This window comes from Petromyzon marinus, chromosome 68, assembly GCF_048934315.1.
Source record: "Petromyzon marinus isolate PM22_M1 ecotype Great Lakes invasive population chromosome 68, UKy_Petmar_22M1.pri1.0, whole genome shotgun sequence".
Classification (NCBI taxonomy): domain Eukaryota; kingdom Metazoa; phylum Chordata; class Hyperoartia; order Petromyzontiformes; family Petromyzontidae; genus Petromyzon; species Petromyzon marinus.
The window spans coordinates 7,957,460-7,984,495 of record NC_133734.1 but is presented as its reverse complement, the minus strand read 5'-3'; the positions used below and the strand labels follow the sequence as shown (position 1 = coordinate 7,984,495).

General features: G+C 48.5%; 1 protein-coding gene across 1 annotated transcript in view; it reads left to right on the top strand.

Moving 5' to 3' along the window:
• Nucleotides 1-27,036, top strand: part of LOC116958037 (zinc finger CCHC domain-containing protein 24-like) — a 104,426-nt gene that overhangs the window by 68,389 nt on the left and 9,001 nt on the right. Inside the window, exon 3 of the mRNA XM_076054895.1 lies at nucleotides 8,283-8,447. Coding sequence (XP_075911010.1) covers nucleotides 8,283-8,447 — 165 coding nt within the window. The remainder of the gene's footprint in view (nucleotides 1-8,282; nucleotides 8,448-27,036) is intronic.

Here is a 27,036-nt window from a genome sequence, read left to right as displayed (position 1 = left end):
ACCCACAGAGACACCCACAGAGACACCCACAGAGACCCACAGAGACACCCACAGAGACCCACAGAGACACCCACAGAGACACCCACAGAGACACCCACAGAGACCCACAGAGACACCCACAGAGACCCACAGAGACACCCACAGAGACCCACAGAGACACCCACAGAGACCCACAGAGACACCCACAGAGACCCACAGAGACACCCACAGAGACCCACAGAGACACCCACAGAGACCCACAGAGACACCCACAGAGACACCCACAGAGACACCCACAGAGACCCACAGAGACACCCACAGAGACACCCACAGAGACACCCACAGAGACCCACAGAGACACCCACAGAGACCCACAGAGACACCCACAGAGACCCACAGAGACACCCACAGAGACCCACAGAGACACCCACAGAGACCCACAGAGACCCACAGATTAGCACGGTTGGCTACGTACGGTGCCAAAGAAGTTCAACGTCCGTACATACACAGAGACCCACAGAGAATCTCATAGACTCATAGAGGCCGACAAAGACCCACAGAGATACCTACAGAGACACCCACAGAGACCCACAGAGACACCCACAGAGACACCCACAGAGACCCACAGAGACACCCACAGAGACACCCACAGAGACCCACAGAGACCCACAGAGACACCCACAGAGACACCCACAGAGACCCACAGAGACCCACAGATTAGCACGGTTGGCTACGTACGGTGCCAAAGAAGTCCAACACACACACACACGATTCAATGCTGGCTGGCGCAGCTACAGGAAGGCTGTTGCTGATTTCCATGAATTGTTCAGAGTTCAGAGTCCACTCTGATGCCTCTGTGCTGATAGAGGCGAGAGTGTGCGTGAGTGTGCTTATATGTATACGTGTGTGTGTGTGTACACAGGTCTTAGTGTGTACGTGTCTGTGTCTGTGTGTCTGTGTGTGTGTGTCTGTGTGTGTGTGTCTGTGTGTCTGTGTGTCTGTGTCTGTGTGTGTGGTGGTGTAGCGGTTAGCGCTACGCTGCGCTACGAACCCGGCGACCCGGGTTCAATTCCCGCTCACGGCCAACACCCCCAGTGACGATTATCTGAACCGGTCCCGGGCCTCCCCTAGGTCGACTCAGCCTCAAACGAGTACCCTGGAGCGGTGTGTGTAGTAAACAACGCCACCGGGGGAGACAAAGGCGGTCGTTACCGACCTTCGCGGGTGCTGCTCGCTAGCAGCACTTGCCCCAGCAGTCTGTTACAGGCTACACGGGGGATCTTTGTCTGTATCAGGCGCAGTGGTTACCTGCTACGCTGCTACGCTATGAGTTCGATTCCCGCTCGTTGTCCGAACCGGTCCTGGGCATTCCACTAGGTCGACTCAGCCTCAAATGAGTACCCAGTGCCGTGCGCAAACTTCGCCACTAGGGAGACAAAGGCGGCCGGGCGTGGTGCTGTTGGCCACCCACCCCCTCTGTGTGTGCCTCGGTTCCGGCAGCCTTCATAGAGGCTGCTGCTGCTACTCGCGAGCAGCAGCACTTGCCCCAACAGTCCGTTAAGGCTATAAGGTGGGGCCTTTGTCTTTGTGTTTACGTGTGTGTGTACACGTGTGTGTGTGTGTGTACACGTGTGTGTGTACACGTGTGTGTGTGTGTGTGTACACGTGTGTGTGTGTACACGTGTCTGTGTGTGTATATATACGTGTGTGTATACATGTGTGTGTGTATACATGTGTGTGTGTACACATGTGTGTGTGTGTGTACACATGTGTGTGTGTGTGTACACGTGTGTGTGTGTGTACACGTGTGTGTGTGTACACGTGTGTGTGTGTGTGTACACGTGTGTGTGTGTGTGTACACGTGTGTGTGTGTGTGTACACGTGTGTGTGTGTACACGTGTGTGTGTGTATACATGTGTGTGTGTGTACACGTGTGTGTGTACACGTGTGTGTGTGTGTGTACACGTGTGTGTGTGTATATATACGTGTGTGTATACATGTGTGTGTGTGTATACACGTGTGTGTGTGTATACATGTGTGTATATACGTGTGTGTGTGTGTTTACGTGTGTGTGTGTATACACGTGTGTGTGTACACGTGTGTGTGTGTGTATATATACGTGTGTGTATACATGTGTGTGTGTGTACACGTGTGTGTGTGTGTATACACGTGTGTGTGTGTATACATGTGTATGTATATACATGTGTGTGTGTGTTTACGTGTGTGTGTGTGTATACACGTGTGTGTGTGTATCCATGTGTGTGTATATACGTGTGTGTGTTTACGTGTGTGTGTGTGTGTGTATACACGTGTGTGTGTGTTTAAATGTGTGTGTGTGTATACGTGTGTGTGTATACACGTGTGTGTATATACGTGTGTGTGTGTGTGTATACCTACCTGTATGTATCAATAGCACTGTCTCGGTTCGCTGATAAGGCCTTGATGAAGGCCACTTTTGTTGTGGCCGAAACGTCGTGATTCTTGTTGTTTTATTTTCTTACCTACTATGTGACTTTTACCGAATAGAACCAAAGAGATATGGAACCTTGGAGTCACGCAAGCCTCAAATCGAGAATACGTGTGAGGTGTTGGTGACCCTTCCGCCTGACGCTAAATGAAAACCAATGACGCACGGCGGAAGATCAAAGCGTCGATGACTTTTCTGGCCAATTCCCATTTAGCGGAGCCAGGCGACGCCTGTCCACCTCCACCAGGGGTTCCTCCAAGTGGAATGTGCGAACGGTCACCGCGGAGGGAGGAGAGGCTGCCGTTCCTCTGTCGGGAGCTGGACTGGTACCGCCTAGACGTCATCCCGTAAGTGTGCTTACGGGATGATGAAGGTTTTCTCGGGTGAGATCGCTTAAGTATGCTTAAGGATACTTAAGCGATCTAACCCCCCCAAAAAAAACCTTTATTATGAATTCAATCATTAAATAAGCGATAGGCTTTTTAAAGACTTTGGAATGTACGGACGCCATTTTTGGTTTTAGCACGTCACGGCCGACACACTCCACCCACACCACCCACACCACCCACACCACCCACCCACACCACCCACACCACCCACCCACACCACCCACCCACTCCACCCACACCACCCACCCCTGGTTTAACTTCTGCAACAAGTAACCCCCTCAGTAGCCGGCCAATAACCCTTGTCCCGCCGATCTCTGCATCGTAGCTATTCAGTTTACTCCACTCCATGTTAAACCCCCCACCCCTTCCATTGCTGCACGCGTGCTCTGCACTGAGCACGTGCTCTGAGCACGTGCTCTGCACTGAGCACGTGCTCTGCACTGAGCACGTGCTCTGCACTGAGCACGTGCTCTGCACTGGACGGGTGCGAGGAGCTGGTAACCCCTCCACCTTCAATTAATTACCACTAAACCACGAGTTAAACTGAAATATGTAACTAATAAGCTTGTGCCGGAGGCCCCGGGGGACAGGCGTCTATGACGTCTCGTGGCCAAACCCCAATTGGCGGAGCCAGGAGATTGAATACCTACCCTCGGGGCTCCTCCAGAAACAATGAAAAGCCACTTCGTGTGGCCACGTGGAATGTTCGAACGCTCACTGCGGAGGAGAGGCTGCCACTCCTCTATCGGGAGCTGGACCGGTACCGCCTGGATCTCTGTGGCGTTCAGGAGGTCCGGTGGACCGGTTCTGGCTCCTGCCACTATGAGGGGTGGGCAGTCCTCTACTCGGGGCAGCAGACTGCCAAACAACAGGGTGTGGCTCTTCTTTTGAACAAAAGAATGAAGGGGGCGTGGGAGCGTGGCTGTGAGGTGTGGGAAGCTGTAAGCCCCAGGCTACTTTGGGCTCGCCTTCCCATCAACCGGAGGCAAGGAATGGTGGTCGTGGTTACTTATGCCCCCACCGAAGACGAACATCCGTGGAGGGATGCAGGCAACGCCGATGAGTCAGATGCCTTCTATGACCTCCTGTCACAGATGCTGGCTAAAGTGACACCTCAGGATAGAGTCATCATGTTGGGTGACTTCAATGCCCGAGTTGGTCATGATGCTGGCACCTGGTCTGGAGTGATTGGAGGGCATGGGCCAGATCAGCTCAATAACAACGGTAGGAGGCTGCTAGATTTTTGTGCAGCCCATGGGCTTGTAATTACCGACACGCTGTTCCGGCATCGGCGCATCCACACAACATCATGGATGCATGCCGGGTCCAAGCAAGAACATCTGTTGGACTACATAGTGATGGACCAGCGGATGCGAGCCCATGTCCTTGACACCAGGACCTACCGTGGAGCTGATCTGCCCTCTGACCATCGACTAGTCATCTGTAAGATGCGCCTGCCATTCTTCCACTCCGGCGGTGGGTGTACACCCAGGACCCCTGGGTGTACACCGAGAATTTAATCATCGCTTGCGGCTGGGGTTGGCATCGTCCCCCACTCCTCCTGATGTCGAGGGTAAATGGGTGAGGTTTAGGACTGTGACTCATGCAGCTGCAATGGCTGCTTTGGGTACGCAGTCCAGACCTCCCCAGAGACCCTGGCTGACAGAGGATGTGTTCAGGATGGTTGAGAAAAAGCGACAGGCACTGTCATCGGCTACAGAATCCCACGTCAGAGAATGAGGAGGCTTGCCACAGTCTTCGCTCGGAGGTTCGGAGAGCCGTGAGGCGCTGCAAGGATGGGTGGTGGTCGTGGGTTGCTGAGGAGATGGAGTCTGCCTCAGTGGCCCACGATCACAAATCTCTATTTAACTCCATCAAAATAGTAACCTGCAGCGCCACACCTATTACCATCATTAGGGGAAAAAACGGTGATCCAATCTCCGACCCCCAGGAACAGGTTTGCAGATTTGCTGAGCATTTCTGTGAGGTCCTGGGGGAGGGGAAATCCCTCAGCCAGGAAAACATCGTGGCACAAAGTGGGGATGACCCTGCTGAGGCTGCGTTGCCTCAAATATTGGAAGAAGTCACCCCCTGTGAGTGGCTGGCTGAGGTGCCATCTGTTGAGGAAGTAGTGAAGGCGATCCGGAGTCTGAGACCAGGAAAGGCAGTGGGCAGAGATGATCTCCCAAGCGAAATGCTGAGGGAGGGTGGCGTTTGTGCACAGACTGCCCTATATGACATCATAACAACAGTCTGGACCACTGGACAGGTTCCGCAGGATTGGAAGGATGCCCTGGTGGTCCCCCTCTTTAAGAAGGGGGACCGCACAGACTGTAACAACTACAGGGGCATCTCACTCCTCAGTGTGCCGAGAAAAAATCCTGGCAAGGATTATTCAACATCGCCTTGCCAGGCACACTGAGGAGAGGCTTGCGGAGCCCCAATGTGGTTTTAGGAAAGGGCGGTCCTGCACGGATGCCATATTTTCTGTCCGTCTGCTACAGCAGAGGTGTAGGGATTTCCAGCAAGACCTACATCTCTGCTTTATTGACCTGGTCAAGGCCTATGATACCATCAGTAGGCCTGGGCTCTGGGTTGTTCTTCGTGCTTTTGGAGTACCTGACCCTCTGCTCACGATCATTAAGGACCTTCATGATGGTGAGCGGGCCCGGGTAAAACTACGTGGCCGGGAGTCCGAGCCATTCCCTTTACACCTTGGGGTGCGACAGGGATGTCCTCTGGCTCCCACATTATTTAACATCTATTTTGACCACGTAGTTCGTGAAGCCTTCAATAGCTGTACCGGGGGAATTTCCATATGGTACAGATATAATGGGAGGCTGATCGATGCCCGGGTGCGATCAAGGGATGGCTCCCTATTGCTCAACCACGTTATGTATGCCAATGATTTGGTAATAGCTGCTTATTCAGAGGAGGATTTGGAGACGCTGCTGTTGAGACTGGAGCGTGCTACTAAGAGATGGGGCCTTACCATCAGCCCCACCAAAACTAAGCACCTGCCTGGGTATTTTGTACCATCGGACACTCCACCCCCACAACTCCCAATCGGTGATGGGGCAGTTGTGGAGAGAGTGGAGAGTTTCCCATACCTGGGCAGTGTGCTTATGACCGGCTCCAGTTTAACAGCAGAGGTTTCACTCCGAATAAGTCGAGCGGCAATATCTTTTCATCGGTTGCGTAATGCTGTGTGGAAGCTACCTGGTCTGTCGCTCCGCACTAAGCTTCAGGTCTTGTCGGCCACGGTCATCCCCTCCCTTCTCTACGCTTGCGAAACGTGGACCCCCCTAATGGAACATCTTCGCCGGTTAGACACATTTAGGCTGGCCTGCCTACAATCCATCCTGGGGTTAACCAGGCTGGATTGTGTGAGGAGCTCACAAATGCTTGAAAGATCTGGGCACGGTCCCATCAGTGAGCTCTTCCGGCAGGCAAGGCTGCGTTGGCTGGGTCATGTAGCCCGCATGCCCAGCCACCGCATGCCGAAACAGCTTTTGTTCGGCCGGATCGAAGGGGCTAAACGGGCGCGGCACAGGACGTGGAGCTGAGTGGACTTATGACTGGTACCAGCGGTGTCAAGATCGGCCTTTGTGGAGGAGGCTCGTGAAGGACGCTACTGGGCAGTTGGAGGTAGTCGCCCTCCAACAACAACGGAGGGCGGAGGAGCGACGCTCACAACAACGAGCGGAGCGCCGGGTGGCTAAAGCACAGCAGGTTGGCACAGTAGGGGGCACAGGTGGTGCATCAGCCAGTCGTCTCAGTCATCTCAGTCAGTCGACCCGTGGCACCTGGATCTGCCCCGTGACCTCCTGCCAGCGGGCGTTCGACACTCCACGTGGCCTCAAGGTGCACATGGCCTGGCACAAGCATCGTGGTGACGTCACCGCCACTTAGTGGCGAATGGCGGTTGTTGTACTGTGTGTGTATGTACTGTGTGTGTATGTACTCTGTGTGTATGTACTGTGTGTATGTTCTGTGTGTATGTACTGTGTGTGTATGTGTGTATGTACTGTGTGTACACTGTGTATGTACTGTGTGTGTATGTGTGTATGTACTGTGTGTATGTACTGTGTATGTACTGTGTGTGTATGTACTGTGTGTGTACTGTGTGTGTATGTACTGTGTATGTACTGTGTGTATGTACTGTGTGTGTACTGTGTGTGTATGTGTGTGTGTGTACTGTGTGTGTACTGTGTGTATGTACTGTGTGTGTGTGTACTGTGTGTATGTACTGTGTGTGTACTGTGTGTGTACTGTGTGTATGTACTGTGTGTGTACTGTGTGTACTGTGTGTGTACTGTGTGTACTGTGTGTATGTACTGTGTGTGTTCTGTGTGTACTGTGTGTGTACTGTGTGTGTACTGTGTATATACTGTGTATGTACTGTGTGTATGTACTGTGTGTGTACTGTGTGGGTACTGTGTGTGTACGTACTGTGTGTATGTACTGTGTGTGTACTGTGTGTGTACTGTGTGTATGTACTGTGTACTGTGTGTACTGTGTGTATGTACTGTGTGTATGTACTGTGTGTGTACTGTGTGTGTGTACTGTGTGTGTACTGTGTGTACTGTGTGTGTACTGTGTGTGTACTGTGTGTACTGTGTATGTACTGTGTGTACTGTGTGTGTACTGTGTGTTCTGTGTATGTACTGTGTATGTACTGTGTGTATGTGTATGTACTGTGTGTGTACTGTGTGTGTACTGTGTGTATGTACTGTGTGTGTACTGTGTGTACTGTGTGTGTATGTGTGTGTATATACTGTGTGTACTGTGTGTGTACTGTGTGTGTACTGTGTATGTGTGTGTGTACTGTGTGTGTACTGTGTGTATGTGTGTGTATATACTGTGTGTGTACTGTGTATATACTGTGTGTGTACTGTGTGTGTACTGTGTGTGTATGTGTGTGTACTGTGTGTATGTGTGTGTATATACTGTGTGTGTACTGTGTGTGTGTACTGTGTATATACTGTGTGTGTACCGTGTGTGTACTGTGTGTGTATGTGTGTATGTACTGTGTGTGTACTGTGTGTGTACTGTGTATATACTGTGTGTGTACTGTGTGTGTACTGTGTGTGTATGTGTGTATGTACTGTGTGTGTGTACTGTGTGTGTACTGTGTGTGTACTGTGTGTGTACTGTGTGTGTATGTGTGTATGTACTGTGTGTGTGTACTGTGTGTGTACTGTGTGTGTACTGTGTATATACTGTGTGTGTACTGTGTGTGTATGTGTGTATGTACTGTGTGTGTGTACTGTGTGTGTACTGTGTGTGTACTGTGTATATACTGTGTGTGTACTGTGTGTGTACTGTGTGTGTACTGTGTGTGTATGTGTGTATGTACTGTGTGTGTGTACTGTGTGTGTACTGTGTGTGTACTGTGTATATACTGTGTGTGTACTGTGTGTGTACTGTGTGTACTGTGTGAGCAGGCGAGGCCCAAGGGCGAGGGCTTGACTCCCTATCAGGGCAAGAAGCGCTGCTTTGGCGAGTACAAGTGCCCCAAGTGCAAGCGCAAGTGGATGAGTGGAAACTCGTGGGCCAACATGGGGCAGGAGTGCATCAAGTGTCACATCAACGTGTACCCTCACAAGCAGGTGGGTCCACCACTCGGTCACCCACTCACTCACTCAGTCACTCACTCACTCACTCACCACTCACTCAGTCACCCACTCACTCACTCACCCACTCACCCACTCAGTTACTCACTCACTCACTCACCACTCACTCACTCATTCACCCACTCACCCACCCACTCACTCAGTCACCCACTCACTCAGTCACTCACTCACTCACCACTCACTCACTCACTCACCCACTCACCCACCCACTCACTCAGTCACCCACTCAGTCACCCACTCACTCACTCACTCAGTCACCCACTCACTCAGTCACCCACTCACTCACTCACCCACTCACTCAGTCATCCACTCACTCAGTCACCCACTCACTCAGTCACCCACTCACCCACTCACTCAGTCACTCACTCACCCACTCACTCAGTCACCCACTCACTCAGTCACCCACTCACTCAGTCACCCACTCACTCAGTCATCCACTCACTCAGTCATCCACTCACTCACTCACTCAGTCATCCACTCACTCAGTCACTCACTCACCCACTCACTCAGTCACCCACTCACTCAGTCACTCACTCACCCACTCACTCAGTCACCCACTCACTCAGTCACTCACTCACCCACTCACTCAGTCACCCACTCACTCAGTCACCCACTCACCCACTCACTCATCACCCACTCGCTCTGTCACCCACTCACTCACTCACCCACTCACTCAGTCATCCACTCACTCAGTCACCCACTCGCCTACTGCACCCACTCACTGAGTCACACAGTCACTCACTCAGTCACTCACATCAGAATCAGAATCAGAAAGGGTTTTATTCGCCATGAAAGTTCACACCGACACGGAATTTACTTTGGCAGGATGGTGCATACATTCAACATATAGGAATCTAAAATCTTAAATAAGTTTTAAACAATACAGTCTTGCAGTCGTCCTCCACTAGGTCGACTCAGCCTTGAATGCGTATCTTGGGGTGCAGTGCAATGCAGTGTGTGTGTGTGTGTGTATCTATATATTGAGCATCAGACACTGGTGGATACAAAGGGGGCCGGGACAGGTGTGGTGCGTGAGTTGTGATGACCAGCAGCAGCAGCAGCTGCTGCTGCTTACTGCAGCTGCTGCTGCTGTAAGATTTTAAACAGTGCCGTGCGTTGGGGCTACACGGGTCACCTTTGTCTTTGTGAGTGATGGAGTGGGGTTAGCCGTGACCCAGAGGTTCGCGCTGAGCCGCCTCACGAACCCAGCCAGAGACTTCACCAAGTTCGAAGTTCCATTCCCGCTCATGGCCACCGCCACTGGTCCTAGCCCACCCCGCGCTAAGTCGACTCATCCTCAAATGAGTTACCTGGCGCAGTGCCGGTGTGGTAGTAAACGTCGTTCACTAGGGAGAGACAAAGGCGGCCGGGCCACCCACTGCCTTGTGTGCCACAGTGGCCGGTAGGCTGCTGCTACTCGCTAAGCAGAACATTCACTCACGCCGGAGGAATCGCAATGAGCTGCGAAGCTACACTCTCTGGTTCTATTGGGTAAAGTCACGTAGTGGGTAAAAAATAAAATAACAAAAGTCACGACGTTTCGGCCACAGCAACAAGCGGCCTTCATCAGGTGAAGGGACGAGACTGTCTGGAGGACAGCGCTGGAGCGAACAAAGCCACAAGCTCAGATCGCGACCTTTAAGCTGTGTGAGAGGAAACAAAGCGCCTTGACAAAGGAATTAGCATAGAATTTAGCATTGAAATAGCTGAGTGATTAGCTTGTGACTGGTCGCACAAATGGCTATGTTAAAAGTTAAAGCATACACATCCGCAGAGGCACCTCTTGACAAAGGAATTAGCATAGAATTTAGCATTGAAATGGCTAAGTTAAAGCATACACATCCGCAGAGGCACCCCTTGACAAAGGAATTGGCATAGAATTTAGCATTGAAATGGCTGAGTGATTAGCTTGTGACTGGTCACAGAAATGGCTATGTTAAAGTTAAAGCATACACATCCGCAGAGGCACCCCTTGACAAAGGAATTAGCATAGAATTTAGCATTGAAATAGCTAAGTTAAAGCATACACATCCGCAGAGGCACCTCTTGACAAAGGAATTAGCATAGAATTTAGCATTGAAATAGCTAAGTTAAAGCATACACATCCGCAGAGGCACCCCTTGACAAAGGAATTAGCATAGAATTTAGCATTGAAATAGCTAAGTTAAAGTATACACATCCGCAGAGGCACCCCTTGACAAAGGAATTAGCATAGAATTTAGCATTGAAATAGCTAAGTTAAAGTATACACATCCGCAGAGGCACCCCTTGACAAAGGAATTAGCATAGAATTTAGCATTGAAATAGCTAAGTTAAAGTATACACATCCGCAGAGGCACCCCTTGACAAAGGAATTAGCATAGAATTTAGCATTGAAATAGCTAAGTTAAAGCATACACATCCGCAGAGGCACCCCTTGACAAAGGAATTAGCATAGAATTTAGCATTGAAATAGCTAAGTTAAAGTATACACATCCGCAGAGGCACCTCTTGACAAAGGAATTAGCATAGAATTTAGCATTGAAATAGCTAAGTTAAAGCATACACATCCGCAGAGGCACCCCTTGACAAAGGAATTAGCATAGAATTTAGCATTGAAATAGCTGAGTTAAAGTATACACATCCGCAGAGGCACCTCTTGACAAAGGAATTAGCATAGAATTTAGCATTGAAATAGCTGAGTTAAAGTATACACATCCGCAGAGGCACCTCTTGACAAAGGAATTAGCATAGAATTTAGCATTGAAATAGCTAAGTTAAAGCATACACATCCGCAGAGGCACCTCTTGACAAAGGAATTAGCATAGAATTTAGCATTGAAATAGCTAAGTTAAAGCATACACATCCGCAGAGGCACCCCTTGACAAAGAAATTAGCATAGAATTTAGCATTGAAATAGCTAAGCTAAAGTATACACATCCGCAGAGGCACCTCTTGACAAAGGAATTAGCATAGAATTTAGCATTGAAATAGCTAAGTTAAAGCATACACATCCGCAGAGGCACCCCTTGACAAAGGAATTAGCATAGAATTTAGCATTGAAATAGCTAAGTTAAAGTATACACATCCGCAGAGGCACCTCTTGACAAAGGAATTAGCATAGAATTTAGCATTGAAATAGCTGAGTTAAAGTATACACATCCGCAGAGGCACCTCTTGACAAAGGAATTAGCATAGAATTTAGCATTGAAATAGCTAAGTTAAAGCATACACATCCGCAGAGGCACCTCTTGACAAAGGAATTAGCATAGAATTTAGCATTGAAATAGCTGAGTTAAAGTATACACATCCGCAGAGGCACCTCTTGACAAAGGAATTAGCATAGAATTTAGCATTGAAATAGCTAAGTTAAAGCATACACATCCGCAGAGGCACCCCTTGACAAAGGAATTAGCATAGAATTTAGCATTGAAATAGCTAAGTCAAAGCATACACATCCGCAGAGGCACCCCTTGACAAAGGAATTAGCATAGAATTTAGCATTGAAATAGCTAAGTTAAAGCATACACATCCGCAGAGGCACCTCTTGACAAAGGAATTAGCATAGAATTTAGCAGAAGCTACGAAGCTCTTTTGCACGGCGCCTTTGCGCCCAGTGGCCTGTTAAGACGCCACGTGGCTTGTCACGTGGCGTGTCACGTGGCTTGTCACGTGGCGTGTCACGTGGCTTGTCACGTGGCTTGTCACGTGGCTTGTCACGTGGCGTGTCACGTGGCGTGTCACGTGGCGTGCCACGTTTTATAATTCTGCTCACTTTTCATTTTGCTTTCTTATGCGCCACGACCCTAACAAGTTCGGCTTAAATATCCGTACATGATTACTTCAAAGTTTCCTACCAGCCCCCTCCGCAGGAATGTGTTATTTGTATTTAGTATCTGACCACTGAGCAACGTAGTTCTTTATCAAAAGCAGCCTGGCTATCATAAATAACAGAGGCTCAATCAAGTGACTGATATCACCACCATCATCATCATCACTGTGTGTACATTTATAGCAGAAGCCAAATACTCTAAAGCGTGTGTTTCTTTAGACTCATAGAGACCCACAGACTCATAGAGACCCATACTCATAGAGACCCATACTCATAGAGACCCACAGATCCACAGAGACCCATAGACTCATAGAGACCCATACTCATAGAGACCCACAAACCCACAGAGACCCATAGACTCATAGAGACCCATACTCATAGAGACCCATACTCATAGAGACCCATAGAGACCCACAGACTCACAGAGACCCATACTCATAGAGACCCATACTCATAGAAACCCATACTCATAGAGACCCATACTCATAGAGACCCATACTCACAGAGACCCACAGACTCACAGAGACCCATACTTATAGAGACCCACAGACTCACAGATACCCAAAGACCCACAGAGACCCATAGACCCAGAGATCCATACTCATAGAGACCCACAGACTCACAGAGACCCATAGACCCACAGAGACCCATGCGCATAGAGACTCACAGAGACCAATAGACCCAGAGACCCATACTCATCGAGACCCACAGACTCATAGAGACCCATACTCATAGAGTCCCACAGACTCACAGAGACCCATAGACACAGAGACCCATACTCATAGAGACCCATACTCATAGAGACCCACAGACCCACAGAGACCCATAGACCCACAGAGACCCATGCTCATAGAGACCCACAGACTCACAGAAACCCATAGAACCACAGAGACCCATAGACCCAGAGACCCATACTCATAGAGACCCACAGACCCACAGAGACCCATAGACCCAGTGACCCATACTCATAAAGACCCACAGACTCATAGAGACCCATAGACTCACAGAGACCCATACTCATAGAGACCCATGCTCATAGAGACCCATAGAGACCCACAGACCCACAGAGACCCATAGACCCAGTGACCCATACTCATAAAGACCCACAGACTCATAGAGACCCATAGACTCACAGAGACCCATAGACCCAGAGATCCATACTCATAGAGACCCATACTCATAGAGACCCATACTCATAGAGACCCATAGACTCATAGAGACCCATATTCATAGAAACCCATACTCATAGAGTCCCACAGACTCACAGAGACCCATACTCACAGAGACCCACAGACTCACAGAGACCTATACAGATAGAGACCCACAGACTCACAGATACCCAAAGATCCACAGAGACCCATAGACCCAGAGATCCATACTCATAGAGACCCATACTCATAGAGACCCATACTCATAGAGACCCACAGACTCACAGAGACCCAAAGACACACAGAGACCCACAGACTCACAGAGACCCATACTCATAGAGACCCATACTCATAGACACCCACAGACTCACAGAGACCCATACTCATAGAGACCCATACTCATAGAGACCCACAGACTCACAGACACCCATAGACCCAGAGAGACCCATACTCATAGAGACCCACAGACCCACAGAAACCCATAGACCCACAGAGACTCATAGACCCAGAGACCCATACTCATAGAGACCCACAGACTCACAGATACCCATAGACCCACAGAGACCCATAGACCCAGAGATCCATACTCATAGATACCCACAGACTCACAGACCCATAGTCATAGAGACCCATACTCACAGAGAACCACAGACTCACAGAGACCCATAGACCCACAGAGACCCATAGACCCATAGACCCATACTCATAGGGATCCACAGACTCATAGAGACCTACACTCATAGAGACCCACAAACTCACAGATACCCATAGACCCACAGAGACCCATAGACCCACAGAGACCCATAGACCCACAGAGACCCATAGACCCACAGAGACCCATAGACCCAGAGACCCATAGACCCGGAGACCCATACTCATAGAGACCCACAGACTCACAGAAACCCATAGACCCACACAGACCCATAGACCCAGAGACGCATACTCATAGAGACCCATTCTCATAGAGACCCACAGAGACCCATAGACCCAGAGACCCATACTCATAGAGACCCATACTCATAGAGACCCACAGACTCACAGATACCCATAGACCCACAGACTCATAGAGACCCATACTCATAGAGACCCAAAGACTCACAGAAACCCATAGACCCACAGAGACCCATAGACCCAGAGACCCATACTCATAGAGAACCATAATCATAGAGACCCACAGACCCACAGAGACCCATAGACCCATTGACCCATACTCATGGAGAACCACAGACTCATAGAGACCCACAGACTCACAGAGACCCATAGACCCAGAGATCCATACTCATAGAGACCCATACTTATAGAGACCCATACTCATAGAGACCCATAGACCCACAGAGACCCATAGACCAAAAGATCCATACTCATAGAGACCCATACTCATAGAGACCCATACTCATAGAGACCCATAGACCCAGAGACCCATACTCATAGAGATCCATAGACCCAGAGACCCATACTCATAGAGACCCATACTCATAGAGACCCACAGAGACCCATAGACCCAGAGACCCACAGACTCACAGATACCCATAGACCCACATAGAGCCACAGACTCATAGAGACCCATACTCATAGAGACCCACAGACTCACAGAAACCCATAGACCCACAGAGACCCATAGACCCATACTAATAGAGACCCATACTCAAAGATACCCAGAGACTCTCAGATACCCATAGACCCACAGAGACCCATAGACCCAGAGACCTATACTCATAGAGACCCATACTCATAGAGACCCATAGACCCAGAGACCCATACTCATAGAGACCCATACTCATAGAGACCCACAGAGACCCATAGACCCAGAGACCCATACTCATAGAGACCCATACTCATAGAGACCCACAGACTCACAGATACCCATAGACCCACAAAGACCCACATACTGATAGAGACCCATACTCATAGAGACCCACAGACTCACAGAAACCCATAGACCCACAGAGACCCATAGACCCAGAAACCCATACTCATAGAGACCCATACTCATAGAGACCCAGAGACTCACAGAGACCCATACTCATAGAGACTCACAGACTCATAGAGACCCATTCTCATAGATACCCACAGACTTACAGATACCCATAGACCCACATAGACTCATAGACCCAGAGAGCCATACTCATAGAGACTCATAGACTCCCAGAAACCCATAGACCCACAGAGATCCATAGACCCAGAGACCCATACTCATAGAGACCCATACTCATAGAGACCCATACTCATAGACACCCATAGACCCAGAGACCCATACTCATAGAGACCCATACTCATAGAGACCCATACTCATAGAGACCCATAGACCCAGAGACCCATACTCATAGAGACCCATACTCATAGAGACCCACATAGACCCATAGACCTAGAGACCCACAGACTCACAGATACCCATAGACCCACAGAGAGCCACAGACTCATAGAGACCCATACTCATAGAGACCCACAGACTCACAGAAACCCATAGACCCACAGAGACCCATAGACCCCGAGACCCATACTCATAGAGACCCATACTCATAGAGACCCAGAGACCAATATTCATAGAGACCCATACTCATAGAGACCCAGAGACCCATACTCATAGAGACCCATACTCATAGTGACCCACAGAGACCCATAGACCCAGATACCCATACTCATAGAAACCCATACTCATAAAGACCCACAGACTCACAGAAACCCATAGACCCAGAGACCCATACTCATATAGACCCACATACTCACAGAGACCCATAGACCCAGAGACCCATACTCATAGAGACCTATACTCATAGAGGCGCATACTCATAGAGACCCAGAGACCCATACTCATAGAGACCCATACTCATAGTGACCCACAGAGACCCATAGACCCAGAGACCCACAGAATCACAGAAACCCATAGACCCACAGAGACCCATAGACCCAGAGACCCATACTCATAGAGACCCATACTCATAGAGACCCAGAGAATCACAGAGACCCATAGACCCAGAGACCCATACTCATATAGACCCATACTCATAGAGACTCACAGACTCATAGATAACCACAGACTCATAGAGACCCATACTCATAGAGATCCATACTCATAGAGACCCACAGACTCACAGAGACCCATAGACCCAGAGACCCATACTCATAGAGACCTATACTCATAGAGGCGCATACTCATAGAGACCCACAGACTCACAGACCCATACTCATAGAGACCCATACTCATAGAGACCCATAGACCCACAGAGACCCATAGACCCACAGAGACCCATACTCATAGAGACCCACAGAGACCCATACTCATAGAGACCCACAGACTCATAGAGACCCATAAACCTAGAGACCCATACTCATAGAGACCCACAGACTCACAGAGACCCATAGACCCACAGAGACCCATAGACCCAGATACCCATACTCATAGAGACCCATACTCATATAGACCCACATACTCACAGAGACCCATAGACCCAGAGACCCATACTCATAGAGACCTATACTCATAGAGGCGCATACTCATAGAGACCCACAGACTCACAGACCCATACTCATAGAGACCCATACTCATAGAGACCCATAGACCCACAGAGACCCATAGACCCAGAGATCTATACTCATAGAGACACAGAGACTCACAGAGACCCATACTCATAGAGATCCATACTCATAGAGACCCATACTCATAGAGACCCATACTCATAGAGACCCACAGACTCACAGACCCATACTCATAGAGACCCACAGACTCACAGAGACCCATAGACCCACAGAGACCCATACTCATAGAGACCCATACTCATAGAGATCCATACTCATAGAGACCCATAGACCCAGAGACCAATACTCATAGAGACCCATACTCATAGAGACCCAGAGACCCTTACTCATAGAGACCCATACTCATAGTGACCCACAGAGACCCACAGACTCACAGAAACCCATAGACCCACAGAGACCCATAGACCCAGAGACCCATACTCATAGAGACCCATACTCATAGAGACCCAGAGAATCACAGAGACCCATAGACCCAGAGACCCATACTCATAGAGACCCATACTCATAGAGACTCACAGACTCCCAGAAACCCATAGACCCACAGAGACCCATAGACCCAGAGACCCATACTCATAGAGACCCACAGACTCATAGATAACCACAGACTCATAGAGACCCATACTCATAGAGATCCATACTCATAGAGACCCACAGACTCACAGAGACCCATAGACCCACAGAGACCCATACTCATAGAGACCCACAGAGACCCATACTCATAGAGACCCACAGACTCATAGAGACCCATAAACCTAGAGACCCATACTCATAGAGACCCACAGACTCACAGAGACCCATAGACCCACAGAGACCCATAGACCCAGATACCCATACTCATAGAGACCCATACTCATAGAGACCCACAGACTCACAGAAACCCATAGACCCAGAGACCCATACTCATATAGACCCACATACTCACAGAGACCCATAGACCCAGAGACCCATACTCATAGAGACCTATACTCATAGAGGCGCATACTCATAGAGACCCACAGACTCACAGACCCATACTCATAGAGACCCATACTCATAGAGACCCATAGACCCACAGAGACCCATAGACCCAGAGATCCATACTCATAGAGACACAGAGACTCACAGAGACCCATACTCATAGAGACCCATACTCATAGAGACCCATACTCATAGAGACCCATACTCATAGAGACCCACAGACTCACAGACCCATACTCATAGAGACCCACAGACTCACAGAGACCCATAGACCCACAGAGACTCATACTCATAGAGACCCATACTCATAGAGACCCATACTCATAGAGACCCACAGACTCACAGACCCATACTCATAGAGACCCACAGACTCACAGAGACCCATAGACCCACAGAGACCCATACTCATAGAGACCCATACTCATAGAGACCCATACTCATAAAGACCCACAACAACCTGTACGCACCGAGACCCACACTAAAACAAAGCAATTAACTTTTTATTTGACCAGGTAATTCCCACTGAGCAACGTATCTCTTTTTAGACGATTTCATTTAACTCATTCTGTCCGTTGTTGTTGTTGTATCCTCAAATCTTGTAACTCAATGTTAACCCGCTTCCCAATGTGGTATCGACCCCAAACTTGGTATACTTGCGTCATACTGATGACAATAACTATATTACATCATAAAAAAAATAATTAGCAAAACATTTTTTTATTTTGTAGATGTTATGTTTTCGGCTTGTGTCTTAATTGTTCCACGCTCAACGCACGTTGGCTGTAATTGGTCACGGTCCCCCTTACGTTGGTGGGCAAACGCTTCGGGGCAACTTCCCAGAGTCGTTTTGGCTCTTCCATAACGAGTACATTTAATAAAAGCGTGTTTAAAAAATATATATTTTTTATTATTTTGTAAATTGTAAATGTTGTGGATTTACTCTCCAACACAGCGGTGGGCTTGCAGTGTGGAGCGCGTTGTTGACGTGACAAACCTTACCCCGGCTGTGTCGGGTGGTGGAGGGTTTACAACACAACAGGATCTAACCCGAAAAACCGTCATGACGAATATTTGTACTTTGCCACACGTAAGGGCCCAGTGGTTTCTCTGTTCAGACAAGCGACCTGGCCATCGCGCGTAATAACAGCAGCCCAACCACGTGGCTGATATCATGTGGACATTCAGAGCAGCAAACACAGTACCCTAAAACGCATAGGGAAACACATCGAAGGCCCATAGATGCACATGGAGACCCATAGATACACATAGAGGCACCCATAGAGACACATAGAGACCCATAGAGACACATAGAGACCCATAGATACACACAGAGACCCATAGATACACATAGAGGCACCCATAGAGACACATAGAGACCCATAGATACACATAGATGCACCCATAGAGACACATAGAGACTCATAGATACACATAGAGACCCATAGATACACATAGAGACCCATAGATACACATAGATACACATAGAGACCCATAGAGACCCATAGATACACATAGACACACATAGATACACATAGAGACCTATAGATACACATAGAGACATAGAGACCCATAGATACACATAGAGACACATAGACCCATAGATACACATAGAGACCCATAGATACACATAGAAACATAGAGACCCATATATACACATAAATACACGTAGAGACCCATAGATACACATATAGACACAATAGAGACACATAGATATACATAGAGACCCATAGATACACGTAGAGACATAGAGACCCATAGATACACATAGAGACACAGATACCCATAGATACACAGAGACCGATAGATACACAGAGACCCATAGATACACATAGAGACCCATAGATACACATAGAGACCCATAGATACACATAGAAACATAGAGACCCATAGATACACATAAATACACGTAGAGACCCATAGATACACATATAGACACATAGAGACACATAGATATACATATAGACACATAGAGACACATATATATATATAGAGACCCATAGAGGCACCCATAGAGGCACCCATACAAAACAATGGAGCCCAGTACAAGTATCTAGCGAACCATAGGCTAAACCACGTGGTCTGTTACTGGGTGTGTGGTCCCACTGAACTGCTGTGTTGCATTTTGTTCAGACAAGCGACCTGGCCATCACGCGTGATAACAGCAGCCCCACGAAGTGTGGACAATTTATAACAGGAGCCCAATACCCTAAGCGCATAGATAAACACATAGAGAGCCCATAGATACACATAGAGACACACAGATATACATAGAGACCCATAGATACACATAGAGACATAGAGACACATAGGTACACAGAGACCCATAGATACACATAGATACCCATAGATAGACATAGATACACATAGAGACCCATAGAGACCCATAGAGACCCATAGAGACACATAGAGAGCCCATAGATACACATAGAGACATAGAGACCCATAGATACACAGAGACCCATAGATACACATAGATACACATAGAGACCCAAAGATACACATGGATACACATAGAGACACATAGATACACATAGAGACCCATAGAGACCCATAAAGACCCATAGAGACACATAGAGACCCATAGATACACATAGAGACATAGAGACCCATACATACACAGAGACCCATAGAGACCCATAGATACACATAGAGACACATAGATACACATAGATAGTAACCATCACTAGACCTACCCCATCCCTTACCAACTAGTGACCATCACTAGACCTACCCTATGCCTAACCAACTAGTAACCATCACTAGACCTACCCTATCCCTTACCAACTAGTAACCATCACTAGACCTACCCCATCCCTTACCAACTAGTAACCATCACTAGGTCTACCCCATCCCTTACCAACTAGTAACCATCACTAGACCTACCCCATCCCTTACCAACTAGTAACCATCACTAGACCTACCCCATCCCTTACCAACTAGTAACCATCACTAGACCTACCACATCCCTTACCAACTAGTGACCATCACTAGGTCTACCACATCCCTTACCAACTAGTAACCATCACTAGACCTACCCTATCCCTTACCAACTAGTAACCATCACTAGACCTACCCCATCCCTTACCAACTAGTAACCATCACTAGACCTACCCCATTCCTTACCAACTAGTAACCATCACTAGGTCTACCCCATCCCTAACCAACTAGTAACCATCAATAGACCTACCCTATCCCTTACCAACTAGTAACCATAACTAGACCTACCCCATCCCTTACCAACTAGTAACCATCACTAGACCTACCCTATCCCTTACCAACTAGTAACCATCACTAGACCTACCCCATCCCTTACCAACTAGTAACCATCACTAGACCTACCCTATCCCTAACCAACTAGTAACCATCACTAGACCTACCCCATCCCTTACCAACTAGTAACCATCACTAGACCTACCCTATCCCTAACCAACTAGTAACCATCACTAGACCTACCCTATCCCTTACCAACTAGTAACCATCACTAGACCTACCCCATCCCTTACCAACTAGTAACCATCATTAGACCTACCACATCCCTTACCAACTAGTAACCATCACTAGACCTACCCCATCCCTAACCAACTAGTAACCATCACTAGGTCTACTCCATCCCTTACCAACTAGTAACCATCACTAGACCTACCCCATCACTTACCAACTAGTAACAATCACTAAACCTACCCCATCCCTTACCAACTAGTAACCATCACTAGACCTACCCTATCCCTAACCAACTAGTAACCATCACTAGGTCTACCCCATCGCTTACCAACTAGTGACCATCACTAGACATACCACATCCCTTACCAACTAGTAACCATCACTAGACATACCACATCCCTTACCAACTAGTAACCATCACTAGACATACCACATCCCTTACCAACTAGTAACCATCACTAGGTCTACTCCATCCCTTACCAACTAGTGACCATCACTAGACCTACCCCATCCCTTACCAACTAGTAACCATCACTATGTCTACTCCATCCCTAACCAACTAGTAGCCATCACTAGACCTACCCCATCCCTTACCAACTAGTAACCATCACTAGACCTACCCCATCCCTTACCAACTAGTAACCATCACTAGGTCTACTCCATCCCTTACCAACTAGTAACCATCACTAGACCTACCCCATCCCTTACCAACTAGTAACCACCACTAGACCTACCTCATCCCTTACAAACTAGTAACCATCACTAGACCTACCCCATCCCTTACCAACTAGTAACCATCACTAGACCTACCCTATCCCTAACCAACTAGTAACCATCACTAGGTCTACCCCATCGCTTACCAACTAGTGACCATCACTAGACCTACCCCATCCCTTACCAACTAGTAACCATCACTAGACCTACCCCATCCCTTACCCACTAGTAACCATCACTAGACCTACCACATCCCTTACCAACTAGTAACCATCACTAGACCTACCCCATCCCTTACCAACTAGTAACCTTCACTAGACCTACCCTATCCCTTACCAACTAGTAACCATCACTATGTCTACTCCATCCCTAACCAACTAGTAACCTTCACTAGGCCTACCACATCCCTTACCAACTAGTAACCTTCACTAGGCCTACCCCATTCCTTACCAACTAGTAACCATCACTAGACCTACCCCATCCCTTACCAACTGGTAACCATCACTAGACCTACCCTATCCCTAACCAACTAGTAACCATCACTAGGTCTACCCCATCGCTTACCAACTAGTGACCATCACTAGACCTACCCCATCCCTTACCCACTAGTAACCATCACTAGACCTACCACATCCCTTACCAACTAGTAACCATCACTAGACCTACCCCATCCCTTACCAACTAGTAACCTTCACTAGACCTACCCTATCCCTTACCAACTAGTAACCATCACTATGTCTACTCCATCCCTAACCAACTAGTAACCTTCACTAGGCCTACCACATCCCTTACCAACTAGTAACCTTCACTAGGCCTACCCCATTCCTTACCAACTAGTAACCATCACTAGACCTACCCCATCCCTTACCAACTAGTAACCATCACTAGACCTACCCCATCCCTTACCAACTAGTAACCATCACTAGACCTACCACATCCCTTACCAACTAGTAACCTTCACTAGGCCTACCCCATTCCTTACCAACAAGTAACCATCACTAGACCTACCCCATCCCTTACCAACTAGTAACCATCACTAGACCTACCCCATCCCTTACCAACTAGTAACCATCACTAGACCTACCCCATCCCTTACCAACTAGTAACCATCACTATGTCTACTCCATCCCTTACCAATCACGTGGATTATCATCGTGTGTATAGCAGCCAAATGCTATGAACGGACGTTGATTCGACAAAGTCATAGAGACCCATACTCATAGAGATCCACAGAGACCCATCCTCAGAGAGACCCATAGACTCACATACTCATCGATACCCATACTGAAACTAACTAACGTATAATCATCTCCACGGGGAGACAGAGAGAGAGAGAGAGATGCAGACTCCAAATATACAGCAGCAGCAGGCTTCAACAGGGTCAAGGGATCGAACCCACGCCTTCCTGTGTACCAGGCGAGGGAGTTAACATTCCAGTCACCACTGCACTTGCCCCAACAGTCTGTTAAGAGGCTACACGGGGGAACTTTGTCTTTGTCGCTCTGTAGGGAATGCTTGCACTGACCTCAGCAAACTCCCACCCCTCCTCCTCCTGCTGCTGCTGCTACTGCTCGTGAGGAATTTGTGCAGAGAGAGACAGTCTGTGTGTGTGTGACTCAGAGTGTGACTGTGAGAGAGAGACTGTGTGTGTGTGTGACTCAGATAGTGACTGTGAGAAAGAGAGAGACAGTCTGTGTGTGTGTGACTCAGAGAGTGACTGTGAGAGAGAGAGAGAGACAGTCTGTGTGTGTGTGTGACTCAGAGAGTGACTGTGAGAGAGAGAGAGAGACAGTCTGTGTGTGTGTGTGACTCAGAGAGTGACTGTGAGAGAGAGAGACAGTCTGTGTGTGAGTCTCAGAGAGTGACTGTGAGAGGGAGAGAGACAGTCTGTGTGTGTGTGTGACTCAGAGAGTGACTGTGAGAGAGAGAGAGACAGTCTGTGTGTGTGTGTGACTCAGAGAGTGACTGTGAGAGAGAGAGAGACAGTCTGTGTGTGTGTGTGTGACTCAGAGAGTGACTGTGAGAGAGAGAGACAGTCTGTGTGTGTGTGTGACTCAGAGAGTGACTGTGAGAGAGAGAGAGAGACAGTCTGTGTGTGTGTGTGACTCAGAGAGTGACTGTGAGAGAGAGAGACAGTGTGTGTGTGTGTGACTCAGAGAGTGACTGTGAGAGAGAGAGACAGTCTGTGTGTGTGACTCAGAGAGTGACTGTGAGAGAGAGAGAGACAGTCTGTGTGTGTGACTCAGAGAGTGACTGTGAGAGAGAGAGACAGTGTGTGTGTGTGACTCAGAGAGTGACTGTGAGAGAGAGAGAGACAGTCTGTGTGTGTGTGTGAGACTCAGAGAGTGACTGTGAGAGAGAGAGAGAGAGACAGTCTGTGTGTGTGTGACTCAGAGAGTGACTGTGAGAGAGAGAGACAGTGTGTGTGTGACTCAGAGAGTGACTGTGAGAGAGAGAGACAGTCTGTGTGTGTGTGTGACTCAGAGAGTGACTGTGAGAGAGAGAGAGACAGTCTGTGTGTGTGTGTGACTCAGAGAGTGACTGTGAGAGAGAGACAGTGTGTGTGTGTGTGACTCAGAGACTGACTGTGAGAGAGAGAGAGACAGTGTGTGTGTGTGTGACTCAGAGAGTGACTGTGAGAGAGAGAGACAGTGTGTGTGTGTGTGTGACTCAGAGAGTGACTGTGAGAGTGAGAGAGAGACAGTGTGTGTGTGTGTGTGACTCAGAGAGTGACTGTGAGAGTGAGAGAGAGACAGTCTGTGTGTGTGAGACTCAGAGAGTCACTGTGAGAGAGAGAGAGAGACAGTCTGTGTGTGTGACTCAGAGAGTGACTGTGAGAGACAGAGAGACAGTCTGTGTGTGTGACTCAGAGAGTGACTGTGAGAGAGAGAGAGACAGTGTGTGTGTGTGTGTGACTCAGAGAGTGACTGTGAGAGAGAGAGAGAGACAGTGTGTGTGTGTGACTCAGAGAGTGACTGTGAGAGAGAGAGAGACAGTCTGTGTGTGTGTGTGTGACTCAGAGAGTGACTGTGAGAGAGAGAGGGAGAGAGACAGTTTGTGTGTGTGTGTGACTAAGAGAGTGACTGAGAGAGAGACAGTCTGTGTGTGTGTGTGTGACTCAGAGAGTGACTGTGAGAGAGAGAGAGACAGTCTGTGTGTGTGTGTGTGAGACTCAGAGAGTGACTGACAGAGAGAGAGAGAGACAGTGTGTGTGTGTGTGTGACTCAGAGAGTGACTGTGAGAGAGAGAGAGAGACAGTCTGTGTGTGTGTGTGAGACTCAGAGAGTGACTGTGAGAGAGAGAGAGAGACAGTCTGTGTGTGTGTGACTCAGAGAGTGACTGTGAGAGACAGAGAGACAGTCTGTGTGTGTGTGTGACTCAGAGAGTGACTGTGAGAGAGAGAGAGAGACAGTGTGTGTGTGTGACTCAGAGAGTGACTGTGAGAGAGAGAGAGACAGTGTGTGTGTGTGTGAATCAGAGAGTGACTGTGAGAGAGAGAGGGAGAGAGACAGTTTGTGTGTGTGTGTGTGTGACTCAGAGAGTGACTGAGAGAGAGAGACAGTCTGTGTGTGTGTGTGTGACTCAGAGAGTGACTGTGAGAGAGAGAGAGACAGTCTGTGTGTGTGTGTGAGACTCAGAGAGTGACTGACAGAGAGAGAGAGAGACAGTGTGTGTGTGTGTGACTCAGAGAGTGACTGTGAGAGAGAGAGAGAGACAGTCTGTGTGTGTGTGTGAGACTCAGAGAGTGACTGACAGAGAGAGAGAGAGACAGTGTGTGTGTGTGTGACTCAGAGAGTGACTGTGAGAGAGAGAGAGAGACAGTCTGTGTGTGTGTGTGAGACTCAGAGAGTGACTGACAGAGAGAGACAGAGAGACAGTCTGTGTGTGTGAGAGACTCAGAGAGTGACTGTGAGAGAGAGAGAGAGACAGTCTGTGTGTGTGTGTGAGACTCAGAGAGTGACTGTGAGAGAGAGGGAGAGACAGTGTGTGTGTGTGTGTGACTCAGAGAGTGACTGTGAGAGAGAGGGAGACAGTGTGTGTGTGTGTGTGAGACTCAGAGAGTGACTGTGAGAGAGAGAGACAGTGTGTGTGTGTGACTCAGAGAGTGACTGTGAGAGAGAGAGAGAGACAGTCTGTGTGTGAGACTCAGAGAGTGACTGACAGAGAGAGAGAGAGACAGTCTGTGTGTGTGTGAGAGTGATCGGAGAGACCCGTCTGAACCACTCGCTTACCACCGTACCGAGTTAGCCCTCACTCACTCGTGCACACCGCCCCTAATGCTAACGCGGCGGCGAGCACGCACACGCCCCTGCAGGAGATTACATTCTAATACTCGCACACACTCGGCACACCGCACACCGCACTGATGCTCTGTGCTAACGTACCTCGCAGCTGCAGCTCACGGTGTCGCGCGGACGCCGTGCGAGTCGCAAGGGGGGGATGGCGGAATTGAAAACCTCGCCGCGGCACTCGCTGGCATCGCGCGGACGCTGCTAGCTGCTCGGGGAGGGGGGGTAGGGGGGGGGGATGGGGCGCTAGGCGACAAAGCTCTTGAAATAGTAAATAGGTTTTTATCCTTTTAACTGGCACGAAAAAACTGACACCTTTATACAAGGGGATCATTGTTTGCAATAACCGCAACACAAGCGGTCAAAAATGCAAACAAAAAGAGACAACTTTGATAATAATATTGGCACTGTCCTTTATTATTATTATCAGAGTTGTCTCTTTTTGTTTGCATTTTGACCGCTTGTGTTGTGGTTATTGCAAACATGATGCCTTGGAATAAAGGTGTCAGTTTTTTGCGCCAGTTAAAAGGGTAAAAAACCTATTACTATATCTTGTTACTGGCAAAGGAGGTCTCAATAATGTAAAAGCTCTTGAAGATGAGATCTCTCTGAATGGTTCTTTGGCCTCAAAAAATCTCGGCGTTACGTTGTCCTGCCCGGCCGATGGC